The sequence below is a fragment of the Chamaea fasciata genome, unplaced genomic scaffold, assembly GCF_029207755.1.
Source record: "Chamaea fasciata isolate MVZ Bird 193981 ecotype frontalis unplaced genomic scaffold, bChaFas1.0.hap1 SCAF_7, whole genome shotgun sequence".
Classification (NCBI taxonomy): domain Eukaryota; kingdom Metazoa; phylum Chordata; class Aves; order Passeriformes; family Sylviidae; genus Chamaea; species Chamaea fasciata.
Genome location: NW_027094092.1, coordinates 29,326,884 through 29,351,314, shown reverse-complemented (window position 1 = coordinate 29,351,314; position 24,431 = coordinate 29,326,884). Strand labels below are relative to the sequence as shown.

The 24,431-nt window shown below is 44.4% G+C and overlaps 1 protein-coding gene across 3 annotated transcripts in view; it reads right to left on the bottom strand.

Annotated features, from left to right (window-relative positions):
- Positions 1 to 24,431, bottom strand: part of ACTN1 (actinin alpha 1) — an 87,354-nt gene that overhangs the window by 10,195 nt on the left and 52,728 nt on the right. For all 3 annotated transcript variants that reach the window (XM_066188238.1, XM_066188236.1, XM_066188237.1), the window contains exons 4-14: positions 23,474 to 23,560; positions 22,820 to 22,907; positions 21,790 to 21,868; positions 15,825 to 15,906; positions 14,088 to 14,173; positions 7,270 to 7,362; positions 5,929 to 6,159; positions 5,239 to 5,386; positions 4,493 to 4,643; positions 2,035 to 2,143; positions 1,389 to 1,529 (exon numbers count right to left, since the gene is read on the bottom strand). In XM_066188238.1, coding sequence (XP_066044335.1) covers positions 1,389 to 1,529; positions 2,035 to 2,143; positions 4,493 to 4,643; positions 5,239 to 5,386; positions 5,929 to 6,159; positions 7,270 to 7,362; positions 14,088 to 14,173; positions 15,825 to 15,906; positions 21,790 to 21,868; positions 22,820 to 22,907; positions 23,474 to 23,560 — 1,295 coding nt within the window. The remainder of the gene's footprint in view (positions 1 to 1,388; positions 1,530 to 2,034; positions 2,144 to 4,492; positions 4,644 to 5,238; positions 5,387 to 5,928; positions 6,160 to 7,269; positions 7,363 to 14,087; positions 14,174 to 15,824; positions 15,907 to 21,789; positions 21,869 to 22,819; positions 22,908 to 23,473; positions 23,561 to 24,431) is intronic.

Genomic DNA, 24,431 nt, shown 5'->3' with positions numbered 1-24,431 from the left:
CACAGGCATCACATGCTCCTGCTGCTGGAAAACAGCTCCTTCTCCCTGACCACAACAGGCCCTTCCTGCTCCCCGTCTTGCTGTGGTGCCTGGGCCATGCTCCGAGGACTGATGGTTGGGGTGTGCTTGCCGGTAGTTTGCAGCCAGCTGACAAGCCAGCTGGTCCTGGCTCATCTCCCACTGCTTCTACAGGTCTTTAAGGTACTTCATCCCAGAAACCTAGAAGATCAAGTTTAGGGAAACGAATGCAGGGAAAGAGGCAGGAAAACGCATGGGAAACAGAGGTGTGTGCAGGGATAACCAAGGGAACAGTGTGGACAGAAGGAGGAATGAAAGTAAACCACATGATTGACTGCTCTCTCTCACAACACACACTGTTAACTATTTTCTGTAAAATTCCTTCCTTACACACTCATTGCTTCGCAGCTGCTGTAGTGGCCATAGAGATGTAATACACAGGGAGACAATGGAAATGTTTAAGTGCTGTTTAGACTATTTTGCATTATGAAAGACTTAATGAACCCCTTTGTTCAGGAGGGAAGGATGGAAGAAACAAGTAGCAGCTCAGTAACGTCACTGCTCCTCCACCTCCCTGGGTGCTCCTTTAGGTTTTCCCATTTGCTGCCTCACTGATGGTCACACTCCTATCAGCTATTCTGGCAAACAGCTGACTTGGATTCTTCTCACAAGCCCAACAAGCAGGTGAAATAGAAGTCCCCACTGCAATCACGGAAAGAGTAATTGCTGCTCTCTAAGGTCTGCAACTTACCTGTATATACCTCAAGTTGCTTTCCTAACACCCTTTCAGAAGGGGAAAAACTGAGATACTGTCTTTGTTGTCCTAGAGAAGGCAAGACAATTTTGATTTCAAATGATAATTCAGCACCAAAGTGGACAATTCTGATTATTCTGATGCTCAGCACCAACAACCAGCTAGCAGCTCAACTGTCCTCATCGTATCCTATCCTATCGCATAGGATCAAATGACCTGGACATGAGATCCCATATGAGAATTGATCTGCAGAACCTGTAAGCAGCACCAAGCTTTCCTCATATGGGCTAAGAAAAATTCCACAAGACCCTAAAAGGTTCACTCAATTTTCAGGCTTCCATTAATATGGCTCTGGAGTTACTCTGAAAAATCTGTTTTCAGTTTTTGTGTCCAGCTAGGATGACGTATGTGTGCTTTATACCTATTCAGATCCAGGTTTTTGGAGAAAATCAAGGAAAAATATACTCATTTTTGTTTCTTTTCATAAGGCTCCCTCAATAGAGCAGAAACACTGAAATATAACCTATAAATTCATACCACTCGGCATTCATACAACTCAGGAGACCCCAAACTTCCCACTGTCCCCACCTAACTGGTGCAAATGACTGCTCTGTACCTGGATCTCCTCAATGGTGTGAACGATGAATGTGTCCTGCAGATCCTCCATGGCCCCTTCCATCCAGTTATTGAAAGGGGCAGCTCGTTTGGCATACTCCAGGTACAACTGATCAATTGTTTCCAGTAGTTTTTCTGTCCTCTGTGCATGCACAAAAAGAAAAAAAAAAAAAAACAACAAAAAACCGAAAGAAAATCAGGAGAGATGGTTGGAGAAGAATAATCACATAGATACATGGGCTGTCTGAGCTGCTCCTTCCTTTCAGACCTCTTTGGTTCTCCCAGGATGGCATGTCAGTAAAAATCTCTCTGCTGTTAGAGATTACACACTGGACAGATATTTTCCCTCTAAGGGAAATAAAATAAATCCAAGGTTCTTTGAAATAAAACAAAACAAGGCAGAATTTCAGGCAGAATGAGATTACAAAACACACAAAAGAAGTAAAAATAAATCAACAGCGTGAGCAAACAAATGGCACCATGATTGGGCTGGCACAAAAGCAGGCTAAGTATACTGAAATGTAGCCCTTGTTTACAGTCCAGGATGTTCTAGGAATTCACAAGTGAGCTGATATTGCTTGTGCCCACTGTAGCTTGGCCCCCATGAATGAGTGCATTCAGAAGGTCCAACTTGTAACATATCTCACCTCCAAGGCTTCTCTACGTTTCTGGGTTAGGGCACCCAGATTATCCCACTGATCACAGATCTTCTGGCACCTGGCATTGACACTGGGAGAGTCGTAATAGTCCAGCTCACTATAAAGGGTGGGGGAAAAAAATAACAAGAAGTCAAATAATGACCCTGTACAGAAATAACAGAAACTTACTAGAAACCTTGATCAGTCTTGAAGACAGATTCAGACAAAGAGATCATGGTCGCTGCGTCAGGATGGTATCAGGGTCTAGTTTAGGAGACACTGTATGATATGCCGAATCAAACAGCACAGAACAGGACCACCCAAGGCCTCAACAAATACTGAGGCTGGCTACCTGATGGGAATAACTTGCCAAAGGGGGGAGGGAGTATAGACTTTGGCTCCAACTGGAAATAAGCAGATTATGATCAGAGCAATCTGCTCCTGTATTCTGCTTAAGAACATTACGCAGTCTAACGAACTGTGTCTTATACATTAGAATGGAAACCAAAGATTTTATTAGGAACACTAAGAAAATGCTTAAGATTGTCCTAAGAATTGCATAGTACAGGTGGCAAGGAATAGCTAAATTACATAACCCAGTAAATTTATTTAGGACAATCCCAGAATAACCGGGTAGATTTCTCTCCTATATGCCTGACAAGAAGTGCTTTACTGACATGTCTATAGGCTGACACTCAAGGAACGCAGGCTGGTAAAAGTATGACTGGGGAAAGGAGAGCACAGGGGCACACTAAAGCTTGCAGCCTTGCATTGCTTTGTGCTCACGGTTCTGCACATGGTCAAAGAGGGAGAAATCTGCAGGCAGAGGGAGACCAGCCAATCTGGGAAGTGTCAGCCTTGAAAGAAAAACCCAAAATAAACCACTGGGAATAAATCACTGAGTGACCCTGAGCCTTTAAGCAGTAATGCAGGTTACTCTTGCCTCCTGCAACTTTCTTTCTTCATGCCATTGTACTGCCCTCCTGGAGTGTACAGGCTCAGCTGTTGGTGGAGTCCTTCAGTAAACTAGCTGGGAAACTGATTTGGGCTAAAAATAACTTCTTTGCTAGGTTTTTAATCCAGATCAGTTGCTTGATCTACTTTGCTGCAGAGCCAGCACTGCAGATGAAAGAACTCCTTCTTGAAAGCCTGACTTGTAACACACCTGTGCTGGACCACTATGGCTCAGGAGGGGAACATGCCATGCCCCCAGACATTCCTGCCACGGGCAGCTGCAGTGGCTTCCTCCACACCCTCTGCACCTCTCTGGCAGTGTGTCTCTGGAGAAGAGCTCTGCCATGGTTTTTCAGGGCATGGCCTCTTTGCTGAAATGGAAGATGGCTTTTGAAACAATAGCAGAGTCTGCTGTTCTCACACTTCCAAAGAAATAACCTCTCCCACAGCTTAGGCCTCTGTCTTCCCTGTTGCTCTTAGAGCTGCAGCTGCTTTGGCTGTAGTGTGTGCTATGGAAGTGGCAGGTCAGGTAACACTTGCTGACCAGACAGACTCAGTTTTAATCTTACTGACATGGAGGATTGCCTTGAACCCTCCTCCTGTTCCAAGGTCAATCCTCCAGTGGACCAGAGAACAATTCTGTAAATCTCTGTTGTTAAAGAAGATAATGATCTTGATCCAATTTTTTAGAGAAAAACAGCTCTTCAGCCCAAGAGGATTGATCTTGGCCCAGACATTAACCTCAGATAGGCCAGTGTGACATATAAATTTTTTTAAAATAGGAAACAGAGGCAAACCCAAGTAGTTCAGACTGTTTTTTGCCAAGAAACATGCAGGCTTTCAAAACCTCCCTGCACTGCAGCTGCTAGCTCTGCCTGCCTGCTATCTCAAGCAATCCTGATGAGCCCCTCTGGTAACCTGTATTACTCCAGGAAAAGGAGAGGAGGGTGAAGGTTTCCAAGCTGCAAACAGGGAAAGAGCTGATCTGCTGTGAAGATGCCCTGCAGCATGTGCTGAACAGAGTGCACACAGTTCAGGTACTCCTGGGGGAAAGAATGAGGCCACGATGGGCTCAAGCAGCTTTTTCCCTGCTGGAATAAGGAGGACTTTTTTTTTAATAAAAGAGAGCAAACTGAGACCCTCCTACCCTCTCCTCTTTCCTTCTGTTCCTGGGAAAGTATGACAGTGTTACAACTCTGAAATACAGCATATGCCAGCAGCAGGTCAGACTCTTTAGGAAAGGGTTCATGGTAGCATAATGAACTAGAAGAGGATGGAAACTTGGCTTAGGAATATAATTCTGCCTCCTCCTCAACAGCACCCACGGCTCATCCATTTTCTGGCCCGCTTTTCTGGCGTGTCCGGATACTGGATAGCAGTATCCTAGATACTGTTTGGAAACACTGGGAATTCCCAGCATTTTTGCATGGGGATGGATTTTTTGCTCTCCAGAGGGCAAAGCTCACTAAGCCTCCCTGGCCCCAAGGATGGGACGTGCGCTGGGATGCCATACTTGAGCTCTTGTGCAATAGCAGCAATCTGTTCCACGCGGTCCTGGTGTGCAGCCAGGTCGCTCTCAAAGGCCTCGTGTTTCTTCAGCAGGGCCTTGATCTCCGAGAGGGTTGCAGTTTCGTAATCCTTCTGCTGCAGCATTGCTTCCTTACCTGGGGAGGGAGCCAAAGGACAGAAGAATGAAGGACAGGACCCAGGGTGGCCAAAGCCAGCTCTCAACACCCAGGCATCCTCGAGGGCCCTCAAAAGGGCAGCGGCCTCACTCCAGCTGCTCTGCCCGAGGCTTGTCCCCGTGCCTGCTGGCCTAGAGAAGCACAATGCTCGCTTTCAAACCACAAAGTGTGAGTTTGCCATTAACAACACAGAAGGGCACATAATGTAGCTTAAGCCAGCACTGTCACAGTTTATACTGGACTCCTCTCAATATGTGCAAAGTGAGTTATGCTGATCCTGTAAAAGCCAATGGTAGGTAGCACTGACTGCAGAGGAACTTTTCCTCTGCTCTGTGACTGCTCTCTTCTAGCCAAAGTTCTCATTCTGCCACAGTTAGGAAATGCCAGTGTTGACTGCATGATGCAGAACAGAAATCAAGCTAGTTTCCATACACTGTTTTCTAATAAAATAAGAAATCAATCTAGCCTTCTCAAGAGGAAACTCTCATAGAAGGACCCATGCACAACCCATCTCCTCCTCCCTACATAAGTCAGCACTGTGTCAGGCAATAGGAAGCATGTAGGCTGGCATTACCATCTGTCCAGGACTCATGAATGGATGCCTTCTGCCGGAACTTCTCAGCCAGGTGATCCAGCCTCTCTAGCCTCCGGATCTCATTCAATAACCACTCCTCGTAGCCCTTCTCAGCCTGCTCTAGGCCACCCCAGGCATTGTTTATATCCTAGAGACAGAAACATGAGATGGAAAGGCAAGTTAGAAGTAGGAGGGAAGATGTTCACCAGCATTAGTCTCAGTGAGGCTCCAACTGATTGGAGGGACTGAGTATGGGCTTTTCATCTCACAGGGCTCTGCAGACAAGTCAGGGAGACAAAGTGTCAAACTGAAGACATGCAGGACTAGAAGTGCCAGGATATAACTGTCCACAGAAAAAAAAGCCTCTCTAAACACTTCTGGAGTTTTAAAGTTCCCCTATGTGAAACTTCAATAAAACTCATCTGTTTCTGAATCAGGAAGAATGAAAGCCACCAAGACATCTCCTCTTAAAGACATGCGACTCGTGAAGAGCCTCAGAGTCCGATTTAGACACAGGGAAGCAATGATCATTTGATCTTCTCCTATCATGGCCTCCCTGATGTATTTTTAAGGTTCCTCCCACAGAATATCTCACTATGAAGGTGGGCATTCTCTGCCCATCCATGGGTGGAAAGGGAATCTCGTTTTTCAGGCATGTCTGGCATATATAGAAGCAGTCACCCCACTCACCGAGACCATCTTCCCTTCAGAGGGCATGAAGGCTGGCCTATTGCTGAGCCGCAGCTTGGTCTGCAAGGTGTTGAAGTTGATCTCAAGTTGGCACTTCTCTTGGACCTTGGGGGGCTTGTGCAGGCGGCGGTAGTCCCGGAAGTCCTCCAGTTTCTGCTGCATGGCCTGCATGGTGTTCTCTGGGGCCCGGTTCTCCAGCCAGGGGATGGTGCGACGAATCCACTCCAGCAGCTGGAAGGAGCAATGACAAGAAGCCTTGAGTTGAAAATTGTGCTGAAACTGCAGATGTTGCTCTGATTTCATAAGGGACCATTTACTTTTATGTTTGCTGTCAGAAAGATTCTGCCACCAGCAGGGCTTGTAAAGAAAAGTTTGCCAGCTTTATTGGAAGTACTTTTTTTAATGAGCAACACATTCCTCACCACACTAAGTAGTACTGCTTGTTGCAGCAGCGCCAATCCAACATGCTTAAGACACAGCTTTTGCACAGGCAGGACCTAAACGGTATCCTCAGATTATATTAAAGCCTTAAGAATTTTGCTGGACTGTTACATAACTAAAGGATGCTGTAAGTTGTACTATCTCCAGAAGAATCTGACAGGAGAAATCAAGTTCTTGCTTTCAGTTCAGCATTACATTTTTCCCACTCTAGCTTCCTCAAAGTCACAGTTGCTCTTTGAATTTACCTCCATAACAAATGTATCTGGAGAGCTGGCAAAATGCTAATGCAATAGGCAGTCTATACTCTGAGTGCCCTATGCTTTTCAGATCAGGCTGAAACTAGGCTTATGGGTTTTGTTTGCTTTTCTGTTACCCATCTTCTCCTCCCTACTTAACTACCACAAACATGCTCCAGTCCACATCCGGTCTCTTGTAGTTTCCCTGCTGTCAGCCTCTCAGTTAACAAAAGCAGCCTCCAGCTTATATCTGACACAGATTATTTTCATTCTCAGCAAATGCGTATTTCTTTCCTCAAACATCTCTTTTATTCCCTGACCCAACTCCTCACATCTACAGGAGATTAGCGTACAAGCTGTATAGAAGATATAATGAACTTGTACAGTCCCGACAAATTCAAGTTTACCCAACTTGATATTTCCTTCGATTTCATCACTTCTGGGTTGGCTCCTAATAAACTGAGAACTTCAAACCTTCTCTGTGGAAGCTTCCTGTTTTAAGGTAGATTGTTCTTGTCTTTAAGGTAACTTTGGTCTTTAATTTGAAGAGGAAAAATAGTTTTCCAGGGAAAATAGCAGTGGGCCAATAGCACGCCCCAAGATTATTTATCAGCATTAAATGCAATTCTTTTCTGCATACCACCACTCAAAAACCGACACCTACATCACTGGCCAGTTTCTCGTAGTCTTCCATGAGCTGTTCATTTTCTTGGTTGACTGCCAGCACCTTGCAGATACGATTTGCTGCTGTCTCCGCCTGACAAAGAGAAGAAAAATGGAAGAAGGGAAAAATGTGAAAAAAAAAAAACCCAAATCAAAGCTTGCAGCTTAGCTTCCTGCTACGTACCTGCAGATAAAATCTCCTACCCTTAGCTCTAGCAACCTGTCCGCACTTTGAGACGTCTGTCCTGACCTCTCTGCTTTCCATCTGGCATTCTATAATGATTTGTTTTTTCCCTTCTTCAGAGATTCTCAGCTGTACTGATTCTACCCTGTATGTTGTGGGACAACCAATGTTTCTATGCTTTTTCTGAAGCTGCTTCTGTAAGAGGGCCTTGTTGTTTGCTTCCTACCAGAGGGACCCTGGCTACTCCTTCACAAAGACAGTGAGTTTCTGCTGCCACCTCCACTCCCCATACCTGCATTCTGAGCTGGAACAGCAGTAAGAGTGATGTCAGGCTGATGAGACTATCTATACTTTTACCCCAGGAAAGAACTACCCAAACTGAGTTAAGCCATAGACTGGATTTATGGGAAAATTCCTAATTTTGTTTGGCAGATTAAATGGCAAATACTTCTCTTAATCTTAAATTCTGCCCAGCAGAACTGTCTTCCAGTTTTTCCTGTATTTCTGGCACTAGTTACAGGGCCACCTCCTTGGTGGAGCACACACATACCATGTATTCAGTCTCATGATCCAGCTGAAAAGAGGATTTCTTTTACCACCACTTTTCTGTGTGATCTTTCTGCTTACTCTTCCAAAACAAATCTCACAATAAAAAAATACCCTACTATTACTATTTAGGTTTGAAATTTTTTTCTTTCTTTCCACTGTGAGACCAAAACCTGGTTCTCGGCAGGGAGCTCAACCTGTTAGAACATGTATTTGGAAAGTAAGGATCAGAAAAATCCCAGCTATGAACTCAGAAGCAGTCAGTCTGGAGTGCCATGCGTGTGTTTGGCATGGGGGACGTACAAGCACAGAATGATCCTTGCACAGAATATATCTGTGAGTTATCAGCTCCCTTTATCATTACCACGGTGTGTGCCATGCCACAAAGCCTGAGGATATGCCCCTGTGATGCATCAGGGGATTGCTCAGATCCCTCTTGCCACAGTACAGCTGTGACCCTGGTGCCTGGGGAAGGTGCTAGAGATACCCACAGGCGCCCTTGGGAGAAGTCCTCCTTACAGAGGCTAAGTGCAAATATGGAGAGGGTACATGCCAACACTATAAGAAACCAATTGTGAACACTGCATCCTGCCTCAAAACTACATATAGGACTGATGCCAAAATAGGTTTAGCTGAATTTATAGCTGGTAAGTTTCAACCTTTTTCTATTTTTAAAAGACCTTTTATTATCTGTTTATTCAATCTTCAAGGACATTTGAGAAAAAACCTCTAATTTTTGCAGCTGATGTGAAGCAGCAATAGCAATAAAGTCATAGGCTGTACAGTGATGTATGGATTGCTAAGGTCCCAGGGGACACAGCAATCTTATTCATTTGCAGAATGAAATGAAGCTGTTAAAACATCTATTCAGTCATCTGCCCCTTCACTAAAGTGGACCAGCTATGAGATACACAGATTATCAGCTAATTTAAAACACATCAGAGACCTGTACAGTAAAAGGAGCAGTTTCACTTAAAAAGAAATCTGCAAAAAGTGCAAACAATGGTTACATTTAAGAAAGTTTGTACTTTGACCTGTTTTTAACTCAAGTTTGCACTCTAATGGAGTGTTTCTTGATATACAGAGAAAACTATAAACATGGGATCAAATAGTATGTCAAAAAGACATTGCTAGAGCCTTACCATGCAGCCTAGTGACTGCAGGGAACTGGCAGTACCTAATGTTTATCTCAATCACTCAAGGAGAGGTGTTCATGTAACTTTCTTATTTTTACATCCCATGAGCTCACTGCAGCAGCAGCCAGCTGTGCAGGCAGGACCCCATTCCACTGAGGCATATTTACATGTATCTGGTGATAGACTTTCTCCAGCTGCCCAAGTTTAAATGTGTGTGTGTATATATGCACATTGAACAACTGTCCAAACAAAAAGACCCAAAGAATGTCAGCAGTTACGACATTATTTGTTTTATCCTAATGGCAGGAATACAGAGGCTCTTTCCCCCACCAGTACTTGCCTCCCAATGGTTCTTGCCTTGGAACTACTACTGCTCTATGCAATAGTGTGCTGTTGCTGCAGCCACAGGAAATGCTCTGTGGCCACAACCACCATTAATGTCACGAGCAACATGTTACACTGTGCTCTGAACAAGGTAGGACAAAAGGATGCCAGAGCTTTCAGGCAAGCTTCACAAATACCCCCCACACTACTGCTAATGAGCTGATCCATGGTGATGGCGACCTCAAAACTGAAGTGAAACACTTTTAGGTCAAAGAAGAGTGGCACACCAAGATGTTTACATGAGGCCAAGGCAGCTCCCCCTACACCTTCATTAGTTCAGTGGGAAAAGCTATTTTGGCTTCCCCACAGTGCTAAAAGGCAATGATGCATTTAGGATGTTCATGCTGGCCCCAAAAAGCCAAGATACCCACAAGGCACAGGGCAGCACTGAGAAGGTGCAGAATCCTGGGGTCTGGAAGCTGCACACTTGTATTCTCAGAGAACCTGTGTGGGCCCATCAGCTTCAGTGCAGCATTGTGCTGACACATTGTAGTGCTTGCACCCAGAGTCTTGGGGAGGGCAAGCCCAGGACATTCTGTGTGATACCACGCTGCTGTGTCTATGCACATGCTGTCTGGTGGAATCAAAATGAAAAACTAAATGGCAGCAATTTATCTGCCTTTTGTCTTCTGTACTTCTCAACGATAACTTGAACTGCTTAGAATAGAAGTAGAGTTTGCAGTCTCTCTAGTTCATGGATCGAAGTCTTTCTGCTGAGGAGGATCATGAAGGAAGGCATTCCCACAGTGCACTATGTAGGGATGCCTGCCTGTTGCTGTCCTCTAGCCTCAGGGGAAGATGCCTGCCTGCTGCTGTCCTCTGGCCTCAGAGGACCACTCCAAAATACCATACACCAAAACACAGTCTCTTAATAAAACAGTAAAACATTAGTTAGAAATTGCCACAAGCTTACAAAATATTAAGCCAACCAGTAGTTGCATGCATTTAGTGTGAAAGTCAGAAGCAGTTAGAAAACAAGCAAACCAACCAAAGCAAGTATACCTACAAATATATATATATATATATATATAAATGGCATAGAGAAAAAGCAGCCATCTACATACACATGTCAGGCTGGGGACCCTGTACCTTCAAAGGCTCAGGATAAGAGAATGAAAGAAGCAGAAAGCGGCTCATGGGACTCTCCCTTCAGGCCTGGTGGCAGTAATGAAAAATCTGGATGAAAAATTGAGCGATATCACAGTAAGTCACCTAACCCTGAATGAGGCAGAAACACAGTAACATCTAGGCAGGGGCTTGTACTCAGCAATCACTTTGCATTTGCCTGCGGTCTGAATCCACGTCACACAGCAGCTGGCTAGTTTATGACTAGGGCAGCTCCAAAAAGGAGCTGTGTCCCCTCATGCCAGGGCACAGTTGGGCTACTGACCCATCAGGACTGCTAAAAAATGAATAACATATTTAATCTTTCCTGTAAGCCAGTTGGACTACATGGGATTGAAATTTTAATAACTGAGAAACTTCATCTTTAGTTTTTGCCCCAGCTACTTGTTTCAGGTCCTGAGGCAAGCAGAAGGCTGTTTTAAGTTATCCCAGGAGACTGAGCATCCACCTAAACTGCTGATCTGAGCATGGTACCGGCTGAGCAGGTTTCCAAATCATGGAATGGATGCAGGGAGAAAAGGAAGAGATTGGTGAGTGGCATGGCTGTTTCTGCAGCAGGCTACAACCCTCCCCAAATTGTGGTTTGATGTTTCCTCATCTGGTGTTCCTCAGGTTAAGCAGACTGCATGGAGCAGTCCCTCAGGGGCACCTGGCAAACAGCAGGCCTTATCATGAGGCTGGCATGATTTCTGAAACGACAGTCTTCCTGGGCAAGTACCAGCTGGCTGGAGCTTGCAGCCTGGTCTTGAGTGTTTTGAACAAAAAACCACAGGATCCTAGCAGGAAAGTCATGACTACACAAATTATGCCAAATGGGCAAGTCTACTGCACTGCCGTGGGACACATTCCCAGTTCCTTGGAAACAAGACAGTATCACATAATTTATATGAAACTGGGCAGGGAACAAAAAGCTTGAACTAAAGAGCTGCTCCCTGGAAACTACTGCTTGCATTTGCCCTCTGAAAGCTGGCATCAGCATGGAAACTGAATCAATGTTGGGACCATCTGCACTGCTTTGCACAAAAGAGATGGAACCTTCCTGGAGTCACATTAGCCCTCAAGCTGGGCAACACAAGGATTGTGTATCTCATAGAAAAGGCATGTCCATAACATGAAGAACGTAGTCTTGGATTTTGGATTTTACTGTTCTAAAGCTTCCTATTTGAAATTAGCAATAATTCTGTGGAAGGGCTGCAGCCCAGGCAGGTTATGACATGGGAGAAAAGAATCTACCTTTTTTCCTTATTCAAAGGATTGCTGGGAAATTGCTTGCCCAAAGACGATCTGCAACTATTTAGTTCCAAACATCCTGAAGTCAGGCAAAGAGACTTGGGAGTAAAGAGGAAGCAGAGGAAGAAGGAAGGCCTGAAGCTACGGAAACAGGCAAGGCAGAGGAAAGATAAATAAAACATATAGGTGGTTTGGGAAACAGGAGAATTACAAGGAAGAAACAAGGAATGGAAAAACACGTGAGTTTGGGAAAGCTAAAGGCCTGGTAGAAATGAACTTCATGGCTGGAGCACAAAAGTGCTATGTAACCAGCTCACAGATGATTCAGCCTAGGAAAAGACCACTGACCCAGTGGAGGCTGAGTGTGGAAGGCAGGATGGCAGCCCAAGAGGGACAGGCTGTGATTTCCTGGAGTGGGCGGATTTGACTGTGGTACTTCTGGAGGTGCACTGCCTGGCCAGGACAATGCCCACTAGTTACTGAAAGGGTACTGCCTCTGTCAGAGCAGACATCCATTCATCTCCCAATGCCAGCTTTACCAAATGCTTTCTCCTCTGCTGTGGTGTGAGGCTGGAGGGAAGGAGCAGCTCAAGTTTGTCCAAAAGGACATTTACATGACTTCTCCAGTAAGATTACAGATGGCATATCCAAATGCATCACTGGATGCACTGGGCTTCCCTGAAAACGCCCTGGGGCGGATGGGGGTCTGGCATTCCTCATTGGAGAGGAGAGGTGGGCAGGGTGAGGGGAGGGGTTGTTAGCAGTAAAGTCTCACCTTCTGCGCCCCTGAGAAGGCGTGGTAGTAACATGAGACATAGGTCATTATGGCCTTCTCATCCGGCCTTAGCGTGCCTATAATATCTGTGCAGAGAAGGAAAAGAGGTTGAAAGGATAAAGTAAGAAGCAGCACATAGGATAAAACAAAACAATCATGGGTGGCGTGAGAGAGGGGGAGAAAACTTCCCATCATGCATTGCAGGACAGGCCAAACAGATTTCCATGCGGAGAGCTGGGAATTCGGATCAGAAGGTGGCTAGCAGTGTTGGCTTGTGGCTCAAAGCGGCACCCCTCCCTAACCCCCAATCCAGGGGGATCCTGAGATGAGAATCTGGGCTCTGCACCTTCACAGCTGCGGTCTGGGGGCCTGGCCCAAGGATGCAAGCAAGTTGTTTGGAGATCTGAAGGCCCGTGCTCGAGGCCCTTGGTACACCGAGGAGCTGGAGATCAGAGCCTTCCCACGCAGTGCACTTCCTACACAGGATCTACTCGGCTGCAACGCGCACTGCCTGTTCCTACGGCACTCAAGTACAGGAGGCTGCTTGGTCTTGGCAAGAGATGTGTACAAGGTCTCACGCACAAAATGTTTTCCTTAAGTGACTCCATTACCAACAGGAAAATGGCTAAGCCAGAAGTAGCAAGGACTCAACTGCCTGATTTCCAACATGGATGAGAAAAGAGGGGGGGGGAAAGGAAACAAATGAACAAAAACAGGCATCTCTGTCATGATAAGCAATGCTCTGTTTGCAAAACCACCATGGATGCACTTGTCAGACATGCTTTTTAAGCCCCAGGTGAACTGGGACTGAATTTGTAGCACAACTTAAGAAAGCAGCAGGTTCAGACCTTAAAGCAAGAGTCCTGGAACCTGGAGCATACATAAGGCAAAAGATAGAGCTTTGGCCATTCATTAAACTCTTCATAAAACCTTAGTCAGCTCTGTTTCTGCATCTTTGGAGAAGGCAAAAAAAAAAAAAAAAAGTGAATAGGTATCTGTATTATTTCCCATGGGGGGAGGCTGCAGTTTCCTGCTGCGCAGAGAATCTATGTGGTGGTCTTTGCTTTTTGTAAGACCAAGCATCCTAGCTCAGATTTACCAGGATCAAGAGGTACAGGTTCTTGGCCATCAGGACAGCAGTTCCTAAGGCAAATGGAGAAGGCAGAGCCCCCCACGCCCTTAAATTTGCATGTGTGCCAAAGTGTGGCGTAGCTAAGTGCCACTGGAAGTACTGCTGACTATAGGGAAATGGAATTCCTGGCTCCCTTGCCCCGTGTGTTTTATCTGGGGCACCACTTTGAACCAACAGCCAACTCTACCAAGAACATAATAATAAAGATGCCCGTAGCTAGAGAGGAGAGAGAGAAAGAAAAAAAGATTTGGACATTAGCAACGGCACCAGGTGTGCTCTGTGGAGGGAGCTTGGGATCCTGCGATACCTTCTGGGCTCCTGAGAAGGCGTGGTAGAAGCTAGAAACATAGGTCATGATGGCTTTCTCGTCAGGACGGGCAGTTCCAACAATGTCTGTCAAAAAAAACCTCACGTTAAGAGCATGATCAGCTGATGAGAGGAAAGCAGAGGAGGGGTAGAACCACAACTGTCCAGGAGGCCTGCTGCAGCGTGTGTATGTCATAATGATTCCACAGGGCTTCCCAGCATTCCCCAGAAGATGTGTGTGTCTCAGAACCCAGGATCACCCTTCTGGTTCCCCTCCCTCATCATCAAATTTCCACCCAAGTCTGGCCAGGCTAAGGCAGCTACGTTGTCAGCATGTCTTGTGTCACAGCACTTCCCTGTCCTGAGAACACTACTGCGACTGGTGGATTGAATCAACCCCAACTGGCATCAGGCTGACATGACTTTTACAGACATATTATACTGCAATTCCTCCATGCAGTTCTGTTCTTCTGGAAAGACTTTCTCCCTTCTTTTCCATGCCTCTCTCCTCCATTTCAACACAATGATGGCTTGAATTTCAAGAGGCCCTTTCATTAGTTTCAGGGGAAACTCAACACCTCCAGAGATCAGAATTAATGGTGTGGAGGAATGCACATTAGCTCGACTCCATGAGGGAGGAGAGAGATGAGTAAAGAGCAATGAGAACTCCTGCCAGGGGCCCTCTTCATCACTGCTACTTTTGCTGAGATCTGAAGCTAGATCCGCTTATTGTGGAGCTGTCTGTATTTCCTACAGAACGGCAGAAAACATTTGAATCTACTCTGGAAACCTCATGATTATTTTTTTCACCTCAGCATGATGAATGCAGGTAAAGCAAAACTCATCTCTGAGGACAGGAAATCCTACCTAGGAATACGAACATCCTAGTTGCTGAAATACAAGTTCACTGGGTTAGACTCTCCTATTCCCTCCCACCTTTCCTCTTTGCTCCTTTCACTTCTTTATTTAACAAAAATCTTTAACTGCTTCTCCTGTCCAACCCAAGTCAGAAATACAGCTTCTACCACTGAAACCAGCTGGCTTTTGGAGAACTGCCAACAACCAGTGAACTCTTTCAGGCTGTTGTTTGTACTCCAGAGTTACAGTCATCAAAATCTATTGCCAAGCTGGTCCTGACAAGGCTCTGAAAAGTAAACCCTGCTGTCCCAGTGGCCTCAGGGATGCAGTCATAATCAGCAGCAAAGGCATCTCTGAACAACATGGAACTCTGCCTTGGCCTCCAGACCCAGTCAGTGAAGGATCTTCATGCCAAACACTTTTGAGTAGTCAGGAAAAAGCAATTTATAATAACAATAGTAATAATAATATCATGCCCTCAAAAGGAAGAACACCAGTAACATCAAGAAGACCACAGCAAAAAAACCCTGGAGCCAAAGGAACACAGTCCCACACCATACACTAACTCAGTATTTGGCCTGATAATTGAAAGGGAACACTTCAGCCAGCAGATGACAGGTGTTACTCATCTCTGCCTTGTGTGTCAACCCCAAGCTAAGATCTCTGTGCTAGACTCAAAAGACTGAATAATAGAGGAGGAAGAGGGAAGCAGAACATGTGACTCATTATTCCATTTTAACTTTTCCCCTATACATACACTGCACAGTCATGCAGGGAACATTCAGAGATTACTGCAATCTTGTACAAAAGAAGTCCACCTAGAAGAAGTGGAACATTTCTAGAGAAAAAGTAAGTTAAAAGCTGTTGGATTCTACTTTACCTTCTGCATCCAGCATCTTCGGAATATCCAGGTATTTCTCAGCCACATCAAAAGCTGTATTTAGATTAGTGAGAGGATCATCCTGGAAAAGAAACAGAGGAAGAGCATGAGCATCAACTTTTAACAAGGCACACAGCATCTCTCTCAGCAAGAGCTTGGTTTGGTTCAGGTTAACTGTGCTTGCCAGACAAAATTGTACATGACACCTCAGGCAGCAGGATGAAACAATTAGCTTCCTTTTGAAAGAAGAGCCTGGGGACTCTTGTACAATAGTTAACATACAGTCTGTGCGCTTGCAATAAAAAGGAATAATGCATTTTGCCTTGAACCTAGTTATAAGTAAAACTAGCTTCATATCATACTGATAGTAAATGATGAGACCACATCTCCCATTTACTTCTCATGCTTATATTAGACTTGCAACTTTGATTTTAAAGACCTGCAGAGCTGTGTATCTGTTAGAACATCTAAGCACCACTAAAACAGTAACAACATCTGCAACGGGTGCTGTCCTTAGCTAGCGTGCAGTTTGTTGAACACCAGTTGAGTGGGAGGAAGAGAAATGTTTCAACAAATCTCTACAAAATAAATACATATAAAAGTACCCATTTTGCCTTGAGTATGGCTTTTCCGTCTGCACACTCTTGTCATTTCCTTAGTAGAGGATTTCTATTCCTCTTTATATAAACTTTCTGTAGATTTTAGAGAGCCACACAAGAAAACATGAAACACAAATCTTATTGAAAATTAAAAACTCTCTGAAAATTGTGTCCAGCATTCAAACATAATAATCAGCGACAAGACACTTGTCAACCTGTGTAAGATTCCCATACCAGCTTGTTCCTATATTCCATGATACTCCATTATTCTGAAGGATCAATCCACTTCATGGGTGACAAATCATATTTGCATTATCACTTTTTACTACTGAGACATGTGGCTTCTACTGGATGAAAGATTGTGCATAAACTGCTAGTGTTTAGCCATCTTGTTTGGTGTCTTTTGGGAGGGAGGAAAGATGGAGTGGTACTCTCCATATTGTCCTCCACATTGTCATTTGTGCCACTCACACTGACATCCATGTAAAAACCAGGAAACAGGTAGTAAAATTATTTCACCTTCTTTCTAGAGTGGCACCCGTGTTCTGGTTATTTTCTACTTGAATCATGTGCCGTTGCTTATTGCACTGACTTGGAAGATTAAGCAGTGCCTGAACTCTAATCAACAGGCAGTTTCCTTTGAACCCACCCAGCAGGAAAGATGAAGCCAGGCAGGCTTGGGCAGACAGGGTAGGGGCATGAATAAAACTTCCTTTATGGCACTAGTCATTATGTAGCCCTCAGATTACAGCCTTCATGAACTAGGAAACTGAGCTGTTCTGAAAAGCAGTTTCCTGCAGCATTTCCCTAGGAGCCAAGCATATATTAGGCTGGCATCCAGCATCAGCAACATATTCCTTTGGGTAAATGTCTCTATCAGACAGCAATGTTTCACTTATCAGAGTGAATCACATACAAAGGCCTGTAAAACAGACAGTGATCTGTATTAAATCCACTGGATCAAGTCAATATCAAGCAAGGCAATGTTGCAGAGGCATGCTGTGCTGAAGCCAGCAGCTGTTGCATACAGCACGACATAGTGTCAAATCCCTATATTCCTATATAATACACTTTCAATGGTGACTACACCACATACATCTACATTCACCTCTTCAGAGTTGAGTAGTGGAGCAGGCAGTGGATTTTTACTATTCTCCAGCTACAGGGAACCATCCTATGCAATGGAATTAGAAGAACCACTTCAATTTCAACCTCCTTGTCTTCTGTGCCTGATGTGGAGAAACCTCTAGGAACCCATAGCGTAACCAAACATCTTATCTGAGGAGATGGGACTAGCTGGCATACAACCTACTTTGTTCACTGAGTGTAGACATGGCCCTAGCTTCATTTAGGAAGTAAAAAATATCAGATTTTCTTTCACTCAAGTGCAGGAGCATCCAGAAATGCCAAGTGGCAGTTCCCTTGCCAGTCTCCCCCTAGCCCAAGTGCCATTTTCTGTTTGTGTAGAAATATCACCACTGCGTAGCAAATTTCACCCCATGCTGACCGTGACCATCATGCTTGTTAACATCCTGACAGAGTGTTTAGTATGAACACAAACCCTTCCTCAGCACAGACCCATCCAAACCAGATGCATGAAGATCTGCCAACCTCTCCTGGAGGAAAGGGAGGAGCAAATCTCTCACTGCAGATAGCTTTCCTATCAATTTGCAAGTAACAACACCAGGAGCACTGTTGCCAAAGGTTAAAAAGAAATTTTTGGCTGAAAGCTGGGAGAGGCTTCCTGATGGGAAAACTTACTGGGCTTGGGCAGTCCCAAAGGAAGGGCTGGAAGTTTTAACATATAGGAAACTGGAGACTCACCTAGATAAAGCCGGCAGATTTCTACTTCAAATGCAAGAAAGATGTGTGATCACAGTATTTCTTGGGAATGAAACTATAGATAGCACTACTGAAAGCAAGCGACCCAAGTCCAAGACTAGCTTGGAGATGAGCAGAGGGCTACAGTTGAGCAAGACTGCTCCCTGTAGGAAAAAACTTCACCCCTCAAGAACAGTGGTGCAGCTCATCCCAAAAATGGTGCTGCTTTGTGCACGAGTCAGGGTTTCCCCAGGGCTTTTCAAAGACTACAACAGGGTCTGAAGCCCTATGAAATTCCTCCCAACTCCACCACTTTCAGTTCCATCCCACTGTACCCCAGCTAATCATTGTTTCAAATCACCTGTTTCAGTTGGTTTCACCTGCCCATGGAAAGGGGCAATGTAATAAAGACTGGCCAGGCAGCTCCAAGCCTCGCACTGTAGCACCACGGCTGCAGGCACACTTTAGGGACCCAAACGCACCAGATCAAACAAAAAAGTCATGTGTCCCATGATTCCTTCCACAGCTGAAACACACACCCAGAAGGGCAGCGACCCAGATGAGGCTGTGGAGGTGTCTTGGTTGCCATTCCATTTACATGAACATACCAATGGCAGAGGCACGAAAAGGAACAGTAACTTGCCAGACTCTACCTGGGCTAGCCGTAAAGAAATCTATAGCTATACCATGGAGGAGGTACTTTTTTTTTAGTGGTGGCAGACAGCAAACCTGCCCTAGACAGATGCCAACCTGGCTCATTTTCTGCTTTTGCTGACTAAAGACTAATATGGCTCTTCATCTTTTGCCACAGGCCTAATTCATGCAGGGACTCCTCTCTTCCTCCAGCTATTTCCAAGTCCTTGCAACACACAATGTTGCCATGGCAATTATTGCAATGTAACATAAAAAACATCATTTATCAACTAGCAATGAGGAAAGGAGATGGAGGGGAAGGAAAATTGAGAGAGAGCAAGCACTTACTATATCCGCCAGAACTGAAGACGCTAGGAAAGATATCCAAAACTCACGTTTCCAGAAGTATCTGTATATAACACAGCAGTACACAGACCATAGTTCTCTGCACATTGTGGTATATGTGGGGGTGTTGGAGCCAGCAGTCAATCACAGTACTTGACAAAAGTATCTTAGATGTGGCTCACAGCTGAGCTACAGTCAAGGGTAAAAGGAGGAAGGGAAACCTCATCTTCTGCATACCCCTCACTTGCAGACCACGAGCTGAATCCCAAGACCTTATCTACAGAGAGCTGAATAATAGCAGACAGATCTGCACTAAATCTAACCAAGTAGCTGGGGTGTCAGGGAATCACCAACATCATGCTGGATTTGTACCTGTTGTTTTGAGACCTGGACTCTACAAATAACTTTAGTTAGGCAGAGCCTGTATGCAGAGAAGAACTCTGCTTGTTCCATTAATACAGCTGGACTAGGAAAAATAGCTAGGAACAAACTCAATACAAAACAGTGCTGACAAAAGAAGTTGCTAAATTTTGGGAAAACATGCAGCTATTACACTGGCTACCTTTTGCAAGTATACACAGCCAATACAGGTCTGTAGCCTAGACACAGCCTCTGTGAAAGAGCAGAAAACACAAGCTGTAAAAGAATGCTGCCCAAAAAAGAAGTATAGTGCAGAACTCTGGGCAGCTTGGACTGATTTCACCTCTTTATTTCATAGATTTGTGTGTATGTGTATACACAGAAACACACACAGCATTGCCAAAGGCACACACAACTGAGATGCCACTAATTGCTCCCTAGAGCTGGAGGAGAACTTGAGGTGGATCTCTAATCTACTATCCATTGTAATGGCTGCTTCTTAGCAGCCTCCTCTGTGTTTATACATTCCACAAATGGTTTCAAATATCTAGCATAAAAAAGGTTAACTTCCCTCCAGCACAACTGCCAGAGCTAAAGACTAGGCTCTAAGTTCCTCCCAGCTATTTGCTCAAGATTTCAGCTGCTGTAGAGTTCTCTAACATACATTTAATCTCGCCTCTTTAGAGTAACTGATGCAGAACAACAATAAAAATGATACAGAGTGTGAGAAGACTAAAGGAGGACAGAGGGAACTAGATGAAGGATGGGATCAAAAGCACGCAAAGATCTAAAGATGCTGGTTCCATTTAACCTTACTCCAAGTAGGAAAAATCCCCACTCATGTCCATTGAATTTGGCTAGAACAATCACCCTGTTTTTCACCCTAAAAAGCCCGCAGTCAATATCAACAAATAACTCGCTGTGTTTTCACTTGTGTTTGGCTTAGGGCCTTGTTGACAACAGAGTGCACTGTAGCATTTACCTGCCTGGGTTTGTCAGGCACACATTGCTTAGCTGCGTTATTTTCCCAAGATTAGGCATGGAAAATGTTACTCTAATAATTTCTTTTCTTCTTGCTGCTGTTTATGTAAACAGGTACAGTCTCCCCCCACTGTGGATTCATCATGTGCTAACTCCAGACACTAAAACTGATTAGAAAAACTGACTGCTCTGGAAGACAGTAAAGATCTAAAAAGTTATTGAAAATCAGATCAGGCATTGTACAGTTCATTGCCTCTGGGATGCAGCTAATTTGATTAGATCATTTACGTTTTGTCCATTTGCATGGTGATCCAAGAGCCCAGGTCTGTTGGTGATGGGCTTGATGTTTTTTCCCTAGCTAACATCAAGCATGCATGCACTTAAAACATCCAGTCCAGGAGACCCGATGGACAAGCTTTTTGTGTTAGCCCCAGCAATGACACATGAATTACGCTCTTGGTGACATGTGCATGGATACAGTGAGATTGGATCTCAGCAGACTGCAGGAATGCCAGTAGGATAAGAACCCAGTCTCATCTTCTATTGCACTGCTGGGTCAAGATATTGGGAGCAGCATAAACCACTACGTGGTTATTGTCATCATCCATTCAGTAATCTTGTCTCCAAACCACACAGGAAGTAAACTTTGGAGCAGCTTGGTATCGTGCTACCAGAACAAGTATTTAAGTAAAACTGAGTTTTCTGACAAATGCTTTTTTGGCACCTGATACCTTCATGCTAGGAGAAGCCCAGAAGCACTGCAGATGACTAAGTGCTAAGCTGTAAGCATGTGACAAGTGTCCAGTGGGGGCACACAAACCTCTCAATGAGCTACTGCATTTTGAACACCAGATGACTGGTTTCTATCCAACTCTTCACAGAAATATTAAGCCTGATTTGACTCACTAGCCTGTGACATTAACACGGAACTATTCCCACATTTGGTCTTACTGAGTTTGCCAGCTTTTACTCATCAGCTGGGATTGGGGCACGTGTGTCTCATACAAGGCAGTCTGAAAGCAGGGAAAGTCAAGCAGGAAGCTCATTAAGTTCACGCTTCACTAACAAGACTGAATGTACTGATTCATCCCTCCTTCCTTCCCCCTCCAGTCCTGCAACTGCCAGCTTGTGCTCAAGTTCTCCAATTATGTTTATCAAGCTAATTCTTTTCCCTCTTTACTTCTAAGGTGCCAAGCGTCTGGTCTGATAGAAAAATGGATTTGTACCTTTCGTAGCTTCCCATAGTCGATGAGCTCTGGACGGTGTCTATGAATTAAAGCACAGAAACCAAGGCCATCCTTCCAACTACAAGAGAAACACAAAAGAGAACAATGAACATTGTTCAGCCACGGAGACACACAGTGGTGAGCATGAGGGAAGGCACCAAGGCAATGAGACAACTAATTCTGCTTTAGTTTCCAACTAACAGTGCTTCTGTAAGTGCTGGGAATAAGGACGTCTTGTACATGCATGAGACTGCAATTAAGATTCCTTTCGACCCGTACAAAACTCCACTATGATTAAGACTTGCCCATTGAGTTGGCACCTCATTTTTGGCAGTTCTCTGTGTGAACTCTCTGTGCATGTCCTGTGCAGCATGCGAGCTCAAGGTTGAAAAAAGGTGTAGATATAAGCTGTAAAGGAGGAACAAGAACATTCCTCAGGGAAAAGGCAGATGTCCCCAGCTAGCTCCACTGAAGTATTGGCAAGCGTGGATGGCAGTTAAGCTTAGAAGTGCTTTACATTATATGGTTCATACAAGGCTCCAAGATGTGCTGGAAAAAACACTATTGTGCAGAATCTTCACTGGAACATCTGCCAGTCTGGAAATATGAAAAGCAGAGCAAGAGAACCTCTTATCCCTTCCCAGCTTTGCCATACTACAAAAGTTAGGAGGAAGTTCTTTCTTCATGGCTCCTGAAATGTTCTGAGTTTTCACAGAGCAAAAGCTCTCTTACTTAGCCCATGCCACAAATGCTGCTCTTGGAGGACTTAAAGCCCTGAAGAACTTTATGAAAGCAGCAATTGTAACCTGAGTGGGGAATTAGGATGCAGGTACTTGGATCTTCTTAGAACCTCTGCCTTCAGTTTACTAGGCATGTCTCTGGACCACACTGTTACTTGTGTAATGTGAACATGCATTGCCTTGGGAGGTCTGTCATTAATATTGCTGGAAATACAGTGTAAACGTGGCAAATCCTCGAGACATAGGAAAATAACACAGATCGTAAAGCTAAGTTCTTGCTTGTAACTTACCTGATATGGAAGTTCTGGATGTTTACATTTTTGTAGGGGGCTGTCTTCCTCTGACACCATAACAAAAGTCCCTCTTTAGCAGATGTTTCTAGAGAAAGAAAGAAAAGACATCAATTAACTCATTTTCTTAGAAAAGAGGAGTCTCTGGAGCATATGCTAGAAAACCATCACTAATTCTTCTTTGATAGAGACTGCACTAAATTGCACTTTATTTAACTTCACTTGTCAGAGAATTTCTTGCTTGGAAAAGTCTGCTAGGATAGTTTTGTTACTATTATATTCTTAATGAGGTTCAGTAATAAGGAGATAGCTTTTTGGGATTAGAGAGTCTTGCAGGACTCCTAAGTGATAGGTTCATTTTCAGTGCTAGCCCCTGAATCAAACTTCAACACTAAAGTTTATTTTCAGGCTCAGTCATTCTTTCAAGCTACCCTTGAAATCTCTTGAAAGAGAAGCATGTGAAAAACTCATCTCAGTATGCCTGAGCTTGGCCATAAAGGTTCATGAGGCATCAGGGCAGCTTGGGAAGGGCAGTTCCTTAGGGTCTTTCAGTGACTCACTTAAGAGCACATTTTCGGCCATTTAAGTGGCAAAGCCATTTAGTTACCCCAGTTGCCCATTACTGAACAGTGGCAGGGAAGAACTAAAATTTACCTTCAACTGAGATATCCTGAATGGCAAAACGAAGGATGATGGTCCAGATCATTCCAAGGGTCATTTTAACATTGCCATCCACGATTTCTATAGAAAAAAAAAAAAGGTAGAAAGAGAAGAAATAGAAGACATAAAGCTGCAACTGCAAATCCTTGTAATACAGGAGCATTGGGGAACGTTTCCTTTTGTAGATGGAAGAAATAGAATTCTGCTAAAAACTGTTTTCCCCGGCTTCCCAGATTCTCTGCTCATAGATACAGTACGCTACGCAGTAATCAGACTGGTTCTTTTGCAGTACAATACTGAGAGCAAAACAGACACAGATGATCCCAAAGATCGAGACTAAGCACTAATTTAGATCAGTGTAATTCCCCACAGGGGCCTAAAAGCACCTTCCTTAGGTATAATTACTATTACTTAGAAATCAGAGAAGCCAAACTGAGAAAAGGAAAAGCCTTCCTTCTCTTATTCCCTATCTACTCCAAGTCATCTATATAACTGCCTCAGCATGAATATACCAGAAGGACCAGTGACAATTCCCAGAGCAGATGGGCTCTGACAGCTGGTTTTGTCCTGTGAACAAGATACCACCAAGAAAACCATACACCATAAAAATTTTAATTTCAAACAAGCCTAAATACATCAGACTGTCTGTACAGGACTTCTTTTCAGTCATGTAATTGCCAAATGACACAACAGAGCATTTCTCAAAGTCCATGCATCCTGCTGGAAGAGGAAGCAAGGACTCATGCTGACCAGTCTGCACAGAACATAACAAACCATGACTGTGAGCAGACTGTGCTTTACTGCTCATTAGATTCCACAATATAAATCAGCAAGGGTCAAGAACTTGGAGGCTTTACAAGGCAACTGCTTGCGTGTGAGGTACGACCTCTTTATGATGGAGGATCAAGGTCCTGGGGAGAGGTGCTTGGGGCAATGCTGGCCCAGAAAGAAG